The sequence below is a fragment of the Orbicella faveolata genome, unplaced genomic scaffold (assembly GCF_042242905.1).
Source record: "Orbicella faveolata isolate gen_17 unplaced genomic scaffold, um_ofav_v1 contig_13, whole genome shotgun sequence".
Classification (NCBI taxonomy): domain Eukaryota; kingdom Metazoa; phylum Cnidaria; class Anthozoa; order Scleractinia; family Merulinidae; genus Orbicella; species Orbicella faveolata.
The window spans coordinates 17,767,501-17,780,000 of NW_028301540.1; the positions used below are offsets into that span (position 1 = coordinate 17,767,501).

Genomic DNA, 12,500 nt, shown 5'->3' on the forward strand with positions numbered 1-12,500 from the left:
ATCACTGTCCATGGATATTTCAAGACATGGAAAATTTGAATGAAAAAATTCTGAAAAAGAAATAAGAAACATTGGATTACGACCGATTTTTTTTTAATTGCTATTCTACTGTAATTGTCTACTCTAGTGAAAGCAGTGGGTCGGGAAAAAAGCTTGTTCTGACACGCACTGAACTTCTTTATTTCCAAACACTTCCGGGTGGATAAGCTCCGTTTACAGTATACACGATACTGAGTTTATCAGTATTTTATTAGGTCTAAATATTGAAATAAGTCTGCACCCAGTCAGAACCTGTTGTTCTTCTCTAGGCTGTCTTCCTAAGTTACTTATACGGAACTTTCCCCTGATTACTGGGTAAAATATCGGCGAGGCACATTTCTCGACACATTATTTTTGTTATATTTGCCGTTTCTTTCATTAGTTTTTGCAGCAACAATAAACCGCGCTAAGAAATCATACCCAGGGGCAAAAAGCAAGGAATTTTCAAATTATATATCGACTTGACGACGTTTTTAATGAAGCCAAGAAATAGAGAGATACTGAGATGTAAGGTTTCTTACTTTCCCTTCGGCGATGTTATAAATGAGGCCATCTCAAAGCGAAATTAATTAGAGAGCATATACTGTTTTGACGTGCAATTTGGTTGAAAGAAGCAGCTTGGCAAATAGACTAACGCACTGAATTTGAATATGACTCAGCAACTTGGCAAGTGTCAGTCATAATTGAAAGCACCGAAACCTTCAAAAACGACTGTAGTTTTAGTAAATGACAAGACCGGTCAACCAGAGAGCAAACAAAATCAAATACATCCATGCAAAAAAGACAAGAGTCTCGTAACCAGGACGATTTTCCAACAAAACCTTTAGTGATAATTTACATTTTGCGGTTAGGTATTGGTAGATAAACCATGAATATGATTCAGGTAAACCGGTTTGAAAGCAATTAGCACCAGCCTAGAATTGGCAAAGAAGAACGAAACTAATTTCACAGAAACTGTTCTAGCGTTAAATTATTAGTCGTAAATTCAACCGGTCCAACTTGAACAGAATTGGTAGGTTGGTAAACTATCGCACCTAAAGAACATGCTATCCAAACTTCTATCAAATTTGCATCTCCTTTTTCGCATCTCGAAATCGATGTGCAAGTTAAAATTATTATTCTAATGAAATGTTGACTCCAGACAAGTATATTTCGTCTGTATATTCCGAGGTTTTCCAATCTATTACAGATCTTAAATTATATCAGTCTTCACTAACCAAAGTTTTCATCGACAGAATCCCCTTCTTCTTTCATATATTTGACTGGTTCTTCCGAAAATAGACAATTAAAATAATCCTCTTTCCTGTGTGAGGTTCGATAATAGGGACATTTTAAATATCTTCTGGGTTTATATGCGCTTGTGATGCACTTGTTTTGGCAAGAATGAACACCCTTATCCCTTATTACATTCGTATTCCATCAGATTCAGTTCTCGCAGCGTGCATGCTGACCTATTCTCCGTTTTTAACTGAGACGGTAATGTTAAATATAAACATAAGAAACATGTAATGCATCAAAACAGCACACTATGGTAGGCTGAATCGTACCTTGAAATTGCAGAACGAAATACAACATGCCAAGAAAATATAGAATTTCCAACAGTGATTTCCACATTATCAGCTAAAACGTTTGGTTGTTACAGACCAACAGTTTGTTGCTGCTCGACATTCTTGCAATTATGCTCATGTCAGACAGTTTTACATGAAATGATTCAGTATGAGAGAAACAGTTCAGCGGTTTACGATGTTTGATTGATTGCCAACACTCAATACAGGTATCGACAGGTGTTTGTATCCATGGAAACACCGTTAAAACTAAATCGATAGATGTATCTAGGAACAGGCCCGGAAGTGCTCCAAAAACTACGAAATAAATGTTTTAAAATGGTAATTTGCATCGTTTTATTTTCCGTTTATGAATTTCACGAATTAAAATGACAAGAGATTTGGAAGTTTAAAAATATGTTGTAATGTTTTCTTGCAGTGCACACTGTTTATACTATTACGATTGCGTAAAGCACCTGTAGGTTTCTTTTTTGTTTATTTCACGCTGTTTGTAGAATGCATTCAAACGCAAGATAAATACTAACACCAATGACGAAAAGGTAGACAACAATAAGGATAATTGTTCTAAAACCCACATCAAAAGATTTTAATTGAAGACGTATTACGATGTGCATTATTTAGTTTCAGAAAGCTTCTGGGCCTCGGTGAAGGAAGTTTTAACACAATCACGATATTTCCTACATGAAAATTATTGTTGTTTCCATGTTCGTTACTAACGCGACTTGCACATGAAGATTAAAGTGCACTCGGCATCATTTTCATCAGTATTGACGATTTATCCCCTTTCAAAATAAATTACTTTGACAAAAATGTCGTTCATTTAAGCAATAGAGTACTTTTTCCGTTTTTACATAGCCTCATCTAAACACGAGAGGGGTTGGGAGAATTCAAGACAGTTGTGCAAACCCGAAACGCAGTCGAGGATTTACAAAACTTCCGAGAATTCTCCGAACCTCCCAAGGGTGTAGATGAGGCTATGCAAACACGGAAAAAGTACTCTATTGCTTTTATAAAATATTTCTCAAAAATACGCGCGAATCTAAAACGTCAGAACCGTGTTTACGTATTCTCATCTAAACACACCTATCGACCAATCAGCGGGCGCGTAGTATCTCAGCTATTTTATAAAATGAGATAATGGATTGTTCCCTCTTTTCTGTTAATTCTTCTGCGTTGAAATCGGTCAGTATAAAACACGAACTGCGGACTTCGGACTGATATAAAACAAGGAAAGAGGTATAAAACGCGGACTAAGCATTACGGACTGGGTATCAGTGAAACATGGACTTGGGTATAAAACGCGGACTGCGGACTAAGTGTGGCCTACCGACTGCGGACTGGGTGTAAAACACGGACAAAGGCACGAAATGCCAATTTTCCTGCCAAGTGACCACGGTGCATGAAGGAAATGGTATTTTCGCGCCATAAATGTCACTTGGTAAAATTGCGGATGTACTATCACCCCAAGATGGCCGGCATTGGAGGTAAGGGCTGCGATTGCTTCACATATTAATTTTTCTTTTCTTGCAGAGTTTCGATTTCCAAGAGAGCAAAATTATGATAGTATAGAGTAAAGTGCCTTACTGGCTGTTGTTATCTTCACGGGGAAGCAATCGACAATTTTCAACTCCATATGTTTGATATAATCGCCTTTATTTTTTTACTTCTCACCACCTCCTTTGGAATTATGTTACAAGTTGTTCTTTCTTTGAGTCCTTTGTTAATGAATCACTGTTTAGCAGGATGTAAATAATTACAAATTGTTTGATATTAAGATCATCTTTCTGTTTTCCTTTATTGAAAAGTTCTTTCAATGCCAGACACTTTTCAGCGCAACCTTTCGTATTAAAAATTCAGCTTTTGCCGAGATAAAATAAGATAATATGTTTACAGTCTTGGTCCTAATTAATCTATACCCACTGTGCGCTTTTTTGTTCATACCTGAGTCCATGTTTTATGCGGCAGTCCGTAATGCTTAGTCCGCATTTTATACTTCAGTCCGGGTTCTATACCCAGTCCGTAGTCCGTGTCTTATACTGACTGGCATGGAAATTATCCCAGATGAAAACAAGAACAAAGTGGCTTTCCCCTTCTAGAAGTGAATTTTAGTAAAGACATTGGTAATCCTGTACCCAGGAGCTCGCGTCCGCCAACACTAACCGCCTGGGTCTAAAGGATGCGGGCTGACTGACACCATAGGCGATCACCAAACCTGCACTAAATAACGAAACCCACACTGTTCAATTCATTCATGGCAAATGAAGTGTTTCGATAGCCTGGATAGACGGTTTAAATCATGTTGTTACACGCGCGCAAAGGTTACTGGTAGTGGTAACAAAGATCTCAACAAAAATTTTCCTTTTTGTTTTGCGTGCTTTGCCTCGCATACATCGGGTTTGTGCAGTGCTTAGCTCCCTTCAATTTGCACGCTTATTTTCTTGGTTTGTACTATCATACAGTAATATGTTCCCCTTGCTTTGCTTTTAGTTCGTACACCTATGTTCCTGTAACTTATGCAATCAGCTTGAAGTAATGTTACTGCTGCATCGTTTCCCTTCCTCCCATGGTAGCCTGAAAGAGTATCTAATGCCCTAGTCGGATTACTGACGCTCAGGCTGCCATCCCCTGGGTGGGTTTTCTCGCGTTTCTTCCGCGCCTTTCTCTCCCGCATTAGGCATGTGCCTTTATCATTGGTATTTAATCCTGTTTTACCTCTCAACGGCTGGCAGCTTTTGGATATTTTATTCACGCTGTCAATTGCCTCGCCCTTCATACGTTTTGGGTGGCTAGGATTTTCTAGTCTAAGGATTGGGTTTTGTTTTTGAGTATTGGCAATTGTTTTGGATCTTTAGGCCATATTAAACGTTTAACTCCTGGGCGCGGAGCATTTCTCCATCTCTTATTCAGCGAGCGTGAAAGGGACTGTCGCGAATAGAAACACCATTTAATGGAAAAAATATCACATCTAGCCGAAACTAGCAAAACAACATGAAAAAAACTCTTCTTCCAAATTCGGTGAAGTTTGTTAAGGCTCGACCAAATGCACGCAATATTTGGATTATTGCAAGATTGTCGCGTATAACATGTTGAACACGTTTGGCCACTCTGTTGCCTTCAGTCAAACACATTGATTGCAACAGGGAACGTGTGCAATAGGACGCGTGCAACATGTGTTCGCAACAATCTTGTTGTGTTGAAACCTCATGTTCCATACATTACTTTATTTTAAACACTCAAGTCGATTAATTGTTTCAATTTTTTAAAAATCAGATAATGCGGCAAAAAACGGTCAGAGCCAGATTTCAATGATGGCACGTTCCATGTCCACAAGGGTACTTTATCCATGTGGTCATCAGTGTTTAAAATGATGTTCTCCTCAAAGTTCTGAGAAAAATCAGCAAGTGAAATTCCTCTTCCTGGAAAAATGCAACTGAAACTGACAAAGCAGATGTTACTTGTCATATACCCAACATCTAAACCAATCAGTGAAAACAACTGCTACTTTCTCCTTTCCTTGGCCAGAGAATATCAGACGGAACAACTTACAGAGCGCTACCGCGGTGAAAAGTATCTGTTACAGAGAAAGAAAACCCCTCATCAAGCCATTGATTTTCTGGTTTTAGCTAATGAGTTTAACATGGAAGATTTGTGTAAGTAGTGCGTTGAAATTGCCAAGCACATCTCAATAACTGAACTGCGACGTCAAGAAAAGTATGCTTTGATTCCACCAGAAAATGGCAAGCAATTAGCTGAAAGGCGAGTGGAATTACTGGAAAACAAAATATTGACCAGTGAACAACGGGTAAACGCAGTGAAAAAAGAGGTTAAGGATGTGTGTGAGTGGGGAGTAAGGGAGATTGCACGGGTTTTGTATCAAAAACTCCTCTGAGGTTAGCCAATCGCCACCTTGAGGTTAATGTTATGCTGCAGTTGTTACAACAGCGTCTCAGAAATATGTCAACTATTTGACACAGTTTAGTTACATCATTCTATTCATTTGTAAGAACTATATTGTTTATTGTCGAAAAAATAGAAAAGAGAGAGGTTAAATTATTGTGTGTTCTTGGCAAAGAGCGTGAAAGACTTTGACTAAGACTTGTTTGGGAGCAAAAGACGTCCTATTGCGTTCACGCAACACAGACACGACTGAATTAAGATGTTGTTCTTACAAAAAATGGAATGACTCATAAACTTATATTAGTCAAATAGACATATTTGTCGAAAAAAAGTGTAAAAAAGTATTTAAAGTTTACTAAAAAAAATTAAGATGTACTGAACATTTTTTTGATCATTTTCACTGTAAACACTACTTAAAAAACCGAAAGTGATGTTGTACCTTAGGCTCGAATAAAGTCTGAGCAAAGTTCAAAATCTTTTGAATTGACGAAAATATCTTACAACTAGCTTATATTTTAATAGAACCCGAATTTTTTCAGTAAACCTCCTAGAAAATTCGAAATTATTTTTTCAGCTGTTTACGTTTTGATGGTGGACCGACAATCGGGACAATCGGGCGTAAGAATGGCCAGAATCCCCCCCCCCCCCCAACTTGCGTGCAGGTATTTCTTGCTGTTCAATTTGCACCAGTTTCCACCGTGTTGTAACCAGAACCAAACTCTGACCCTTACCGACAAGTCAATGACAACAGACAATTTTTGCGGAAAGCCGTTTGTACGTTTATTGACTGAATTAAATTTTTGTCAAACGTTCCACAATTAATGTTCAGTGTGACCTCATATATCTAAGCGTCCAATCCGGCAGTTTGTTTGTTGTCGCTCAAATGAGAGGGCTCAGTGCCTGGCAACAAACGCAGAGAATGCCTTAGCCTTTTTCCAAACATTTCCACTTCCTCCCCAGCCCATGTGAAGGTACCACTCACGCCTGTAAATGTAAAACCACTGGGTACAATGCCAACCAAAGAACCACCAGCAGATTCGCCACTTCTTATACCTGGAAAATAGAAACAAACTTTAGCAGAGCTCCTGGATGGATGTAAGGATGATAACTATCACTTACATTCGGGAGGCAATCAAAGCAGAAAATAACTCAGTATAACTTACCGATCGTTTTCTCGCCAAGACCCACCTAACAAGAGTCTGAGCAAAAGGACCGCATGATAAAACGAACAATACGCCATGCGCTACAGCGCTGCCCTTGATAGAACATCCCAAAGGGACACCATTATGATGACCGCCACATAACCATCGCAGCAATTATGTTTACAGCTTTGCTAAACTGAGATAGACAGTACGGTCGGTCCAGCCAAGGCTAACTGTCAAATTTTCATTTCTAATGTCAACATGCTATCAAAAAGAAGCCAAATTTTATTTTTTTCTTATTTACTTGCCTGGCTTTCTAGGCTTTGCTAACTTCCTCAAACAATATTGGCCCACAAAATACCGAAATGTGATTTGCATTTTTCCGTCACTAGACTGTTCACAGCACTCTACTTTCTCGTACTTTTATTCGATCGTTGAACGCGTGGAAAGAATCGCGAGAGAACTGGGCGCCAGCACAAAACGCTCGCTTTTTCTTTCGCGTGTAAACAGACTATGAACAGTCTATTCCGTCACCTTGTACTCCAGCATTGCATTATCTTACCTTGATCGGTATCTTGTAGCAACTGCATAATGCTGTGATGATCCGACCCAGATTCCAACGATGGCAGGATATCTGTTCTTGACAGCATTAATGGCGGAGTTCCGTATCCAGGAACGATAGATTCCCGGGAGTGTGGACCACCAGCTGGTGTAGGAGGAAAGGCTTCCTCCTTGGGGATATTGCCGAGTAAGGTACCAGTTCCTCAGCTTGCTGTCAGTCATATCCCAGTGAGTGGTCGCTCCGCCACCGAACAAACAGAATGTGTCAACTTTAGCACGTATGTCTTCAACGTAATAACGGGGCTGAATGATAACGAGAATTAGGTTCCATTAACAATTGCAGTACTAATTGCGTTTTCTTGAAATTTGGGCCAAAATACCAGGCAGCACATAAATAAACGACTTCAAATTAAGGTTCAGCTGAAAATCGAGCCCATCTCGTGCGGTTTGTTTGCGAAGGTTTTTGGAGGTAGCTTATTTAACTAGAAACTGCAAGATACAAAGTGAAACAGCAGTCATATCAATGACGGATTAACTTACAGTGTACCATGGCGGCTGCCAAGACGCGCTTCCACTGACGCCGTGGTAACCTTGATAAAGTTTCTGATTGTACCCGTATGACGATGAAATGTGAGCCAGCCTAAATGTAAAAACCAACAACCGTTTATCACCTTTTAACTTACAATTGATTAATCGATATTAATCGATATATCATGTTACTTGAGTTAAAAAGAGTAACGTGATTTATACATGGCTTGCATGTAAAGCTATAAACCTTTGAAGCTGTAAGCATAAACAAGACAAATATATGTCATACATGCAAACCTAACTTATATCAAAACTGGCAGGAGGCTACCATTTGGCTATTTTACTATTTGGCTATTATCGCTGTGAAGCTGGGAGCACCGAACTCAGAGAGCCGAATCGAACACTTGACCAGCAACAGGCAGAAAGGGGCAATTGAACTCGAAACTAGCAACCGAATCTCTTTTATCAGGTTTGACAGAACAAACTCATGTATCCAGGATTAATAATGTCTCAGCTTTTGTAAACAAACGGTGGAAGGCAAGTGTCTAACCTACAACTGAACCTTAAACAGTTTTTTTCCCTAAAATATTTAAAAATAATGTTTAACCAAAGTAGTGATTCAGGGACAATTTATTTATTTGTTATTTCCAGTTATTTCAAATAACTGGTTGACGCTTATCTAATCTGAGATAAACGTTCTCCTTGTTTGAACAACATGGTCCGAAGCTAGAGATTCTTTCTGATTCTTGATTGTTTGGTAATCATTGTAGTACGAGGTTCCTAAACCAGCCTGAAATAGAAAAAATTAAATCCTGTATCATGGTTTGTACCTGTCATAGTAAGCAAATATTTGAGCCCAGGCCACTGGACCGCATCCACTGTAACATCCACAGCACCGATGTTGGTTGTAGTTAGGAAATAGGTGTGGATGATGAATACTCCAGTAACTCCATGAGCTCCAGCGCTTTGTTCGGCTTGTGAAATTCGTCTCTATACCAAACCTTTTTTCCATCATGATCCCATCACTGGTCGTCAACTGCACACGAAAACTAATATCTGTATTCATAAGGATTTTCTGAACTGTGCTTTTGTCATCATGGACAGATAACTCAAAGAACTTGATACCATTCCGAGCGGATAGAAATAAACGCCTGTTTACATACGTCAAGTCTCTGCCGCTGCAAACTAATTAAAAAAAAAAGAGACACTGTTATCAAGAAAGTTTGTAAGAGACAAGACCAAGTGATCTGAATTATAAAGGCAGAACAATATGCCGACAAGGAGGAGGTAGAGTTTTATGAAGGCCAGCCGAGAACTAGGAAAAGGGCCAGAATAACGAGATGGTTGCATCTAGTCGCGTCACGTGCTGAAGAGCACTTGTATTTTTATGACTGACTGAAATTGTGTATTGCAGTATTACCTCACCAGCGAAACTACACCTTGCTTTTGAAGACAAGTCAAGTAGCCTGTGCACCTGTGGTCACAGGCAAACCAAGTTTATATGAATGCTACATCGAGTCTACATCTTAAACGAGATCACAGTGGTCACTGGGTCACAGAGCGGAGTCCCAAACTCATAAAATCTTTAAAACTGCTATGGTAGGCCGGGCATCTCGGTATTACAAACAGTTCAAATTAATTCTGCCACAGACTTCTGACTCACTTCTGGCAGTCGAGAAAACCGCACGCTTCCAGGAAAATGTCAGTAACCTGAGGACGAGCGGGTTTGAGAAATCATCCTGTGTTGTGATGGACTTTACAGTAACTTAAATATTCATCTAATTTATTTCACTAGTCACAGCCCGTTCAAGCGGTGCGCAATTTAAAGAATTGCATTAAGAAACTTAGATTACGAGAAAAAAAACCAAAAAAAAAAAACCAGAGAATCCAACGTTGACACCATTCTTTGCCTTACCGTTCACTAGAACTGCACAAAGTTTCTTTTGCCAGTCAGCGGCAATCAAGTTACTTTTCATTCCACTAGTCCCGGTGAAAAATATTCTTGGCGTACTCTTGGAGTTGTAGAATCCTACAGATATTCTGTGTTTGGAACCTGATTCAAGAGCCTCTTCACCATATCGCACCTGCTTCTGTACGCTTTGAACTTGTCTTAAACTCCCCCATTCACCCTCCTCGCCCACCTCATAAGAAAGCTCCCGCCATTCTTTGTTGAAGTCCGGCAGGCTTGCCTTTACCATTGCAGCCAAGCTTTTCCACTGCTTTGTATCAATCTGCGTTATACGATGAAATATACTGTCATAACCATACCGTAAAAACCCTAATTAAAGTAACGACGTTCGTTACTCTCGAGGAGCAAAAAAAGTTATAAACTGAAAAGTTGGTGCGACTGAACTCTTTTAACGAGATAAAAAGACGGATATTCATAAAAAAAAAAAAACGTTCTTAAAACGTGAGATTAAATTCTTCGTTGCAGTTTCAATCTATGTCGCTGTCACATGGGTGGGCTCTTCAAGTCTAGACTGTGTTGTCAGTGGTCAGCAGGAAAGCAAGTCAGATATAGTAAACTGATTCTACGACTTCATGACGAACTACCACGTCAGTCTGCTCAGTGTATCAATATCTCAGAGCTTTAGTCGAGTTTTCAACTTTAACTGATTTGAAGAATCGTTCCTTTTAATACCCTCCTGTTGCGCAACTATCCGATTGAAAAATGGAAAGGAGACAAATTTTCGTTTTCCTGCAGTTGAAGTTTACATCTTTGGCTTGACAACGAGGACTTCTGTTATAAATTAATACTGGGAAATTGAGTTACAAACACTTACTGGCGCGTTGGAAGTCCAGTTGTAATTAACAGCAACTGGAACACCATTGCGGTCTTCACACATGTAAATCCCTGCCTGGCTCAGACGGTAGTGCTTGAAACAGGTCTGACCATTTTTGGCCGCATCCATGTTGAGCTTGTCTGTAGGGCGATACTGCTGACTTTTAGCATTGACGTCACCACTCTCAACAAACCGATTATCACCAGTTTTGGAACCAGAAGATAAAAGGAAATAATCCTTGCCATCTCCGCTGAGGATTTCGTAGTAAGCGATGTTGTTTGGTTCAAGATCTTTTCGGTATACTGGTCGTGGCCCGTCTTTAGCCAACAAATTGGCACTTCGTAGACCTGTGAAGTCTTTTTCCGTCATCAGATCCAAAACTGTATCTTGGGCTTCATATGAAAGAAGTGCACAGAGCGCTGGTGGCGTTGCCATGGAGACAAGGACCAAGAGCGCAATCAGCGTCAGGGTACTCATTCAGTGCTTGGGTCAGCTATTTAGAACATAAGTGCTTTATAAGTTACTACAGATACTTTAAACTGAAACTTGTCCACTACTGATGTTATTGTTATCATGATGCACATTTTCTTGTGGGATCAGTTATAATGCTCTCATTTTGTGACAAGGACATAGCTTACAACGATTGACATGAATAAGCACACTACCGATAAAATCATGTTAACAATAAACAAGTATTTTTTTCAGGAAATATTCTCTTGAAAAAAAAATCAACTTCAGGAAACAAAACTTAACCCAAACATAGAATATTCTCTATTTTCCATGATAGATAAGTGAATGGAAGAAAAATTCACTCATCAGTATCGAAGAAAATTTGCTCTATACCGAAAAAAGTCAAGCCTGTTTTCCTTCTCCTCTCCGTTCTCGAAAAAAAGAGAGATAAACGAGGCGCTTCTCGTAGGGAGTGCCTGCAGCACCCTACAAGGACAGCTTTACTTACTTTCTTTTGAAACTGTTTGAATTCATAAAGCACTTACTCAAGCTCGCGTTTCAACTCTTCCTCAACTGGTCTATTAACCTCTTTCCACTTCTACTGCAGTTCAGGTTTGCTTTTAACAAGAAGATGGATTGCAGCCTCTTTATATGTTTTCTCCCAGGTTCCTGATTGTTTTCCATTTTTCTCGCCGTTTTAAATGGAGTTTACTCAGGTGCTGCATTTTCAAATCTCCTAATTATCCAATGTTTTTATTATCAAATACAGCTTGCTACTTTTCTGCGTAAGTTTCAGAATATTTGTCTCTGAAAAAGCCATCTCAATATACCACAATATAGATCAATAAAAGATCAAACACAATTCTCGTTTCTGACTTGAGACCGCGGCTTGAGGCAACGTTTGAAGTCGGTACAATATAAGGACGGTAAGGACAAGAAATTTAAAAGGCTCAGCCCAGACTATGGAAAGAGAATCAGGACTAAATGACTATTATGACGACAACTATAATGATGATAATCAACAAATAAAAAACAATGTCATAACCAGCGCTGTGTTTCACACGCTATCCCATCCTCTTTGGCAAACACTGATGATCAGTCAAGCTAATAATTGGTTGGGTTTCTTAATGCTTAAAAAGGACGGATCCCTCTAAACAAAATACAATTTGATGAACTTTTCGTATTAAAAGCGAGGTTCTTATAGTTGGCCCTCGATATGCATTTTGTTTTTTCTCCGAGGCACTTGGTTCCTATTTTTCTCGTCATTCGAACTCTCTGTAGGCGGGTATCACATGAGTTCTACGCTGAAACCATCTAATTGCTTTAATTAGTCGCGGTCAAATGCATTTGCAATTGCAGCTTGCCTTTTTTCTAAATCCATTTGAATCTGTTTGGCTTTTAAATTGCTCGATTTTTCAATATTTAAACAGGAAATAGTTTCCTCTGGAATGACTGCTTGGAACCACCGTACAAATGATATCTTTGGCAGCCGAGAAAAGCAAAATAAGGAAAATAAAACGAAGAAAATTTCAATT

At 39.2% G+C, this 12,500-nt stretch overlaps 2 protein-coding genes and 1 pseudogene across 2 annotated transcripts in view; 1 reads left to right on the forward strand and 2 right to left on the reverse strand.

The window, feature by feature from the left end:
- Positions 1-1,766, reverse strand: part of LOC110053627 (uncharacterized) — a 9,912-nt gene extending 8,146 nt beyond the window's left edge. The window contains exons 1-2 of the mRNA XM_020759919.2: positions 1,587-1,766; positions 1-50 (exon numbers count right to left, since the gene is read on the reverse strand). The exon at positions 1-50 is cut by the window's left edge and continues 2,178 nt beyond it. Coding sequence (XP_020615578.1) covers positions 1-50; positions 1,587-1,653 — 117 coding nt within the window. The 5' untranslated portion in view covers positions 1,654-1,766. The remainder of the gene's footprint in view (positions 51-1,586) is intronic.
- A 1,306-nt stretch (positions 1,767-3,072) lies between these two features.
- On the forward strand, positions 3,073-5,493 carry LOC110055844 (BTB and MATH domain-containing protein 36-like; annotated as a pseudogene).
- A 763-nt stretch (positions 5,494-6,256) lies between these two features.
- The window catches only part of LOC110055547 (uncharacterized), a 7,092-nt gene continuing 848 nt past the window's right edge, over positions 6,257-12,500 (reverse strand). Inside the window, exons 1-7 of the mRNA XM_089284910.1 lie at positions 11,511-12,500; positions 10,516-11,008; positions 9,648-9,963; positions 8,563-8,917; positions 7,745-7,844; positions 7,206-7,507; positions 6,257-6,554 (exon numbers count right to left, since the gene is read on the reverse strand). The exon at positions 11,511-12,500 is cut by the window's right edge and continues 848 nt beyond it. Of these exons, the coding sequence (XP_089141036.1) occupies positions 6,395-6,554; positions 7,206-7,507; positions 7,745-7,844; positions 8,563-8,917; positions 9,648-9,963; positions 10,516-10,992 (1,710 nt within the window). The 5' untranslated portion in view covers positions 10,993-11,008; positions 11,511-12,500 and the 3' untranslated portion in view covers positions 6,257-6,394. The remainder of the gene's footprint in view (positions 6,555-7,205; positions 7,508-7,744; positions 7,845-8,562; positions 8,918-9,647; positions 9,964-10,515; positions 11,009-11,510) is intronic.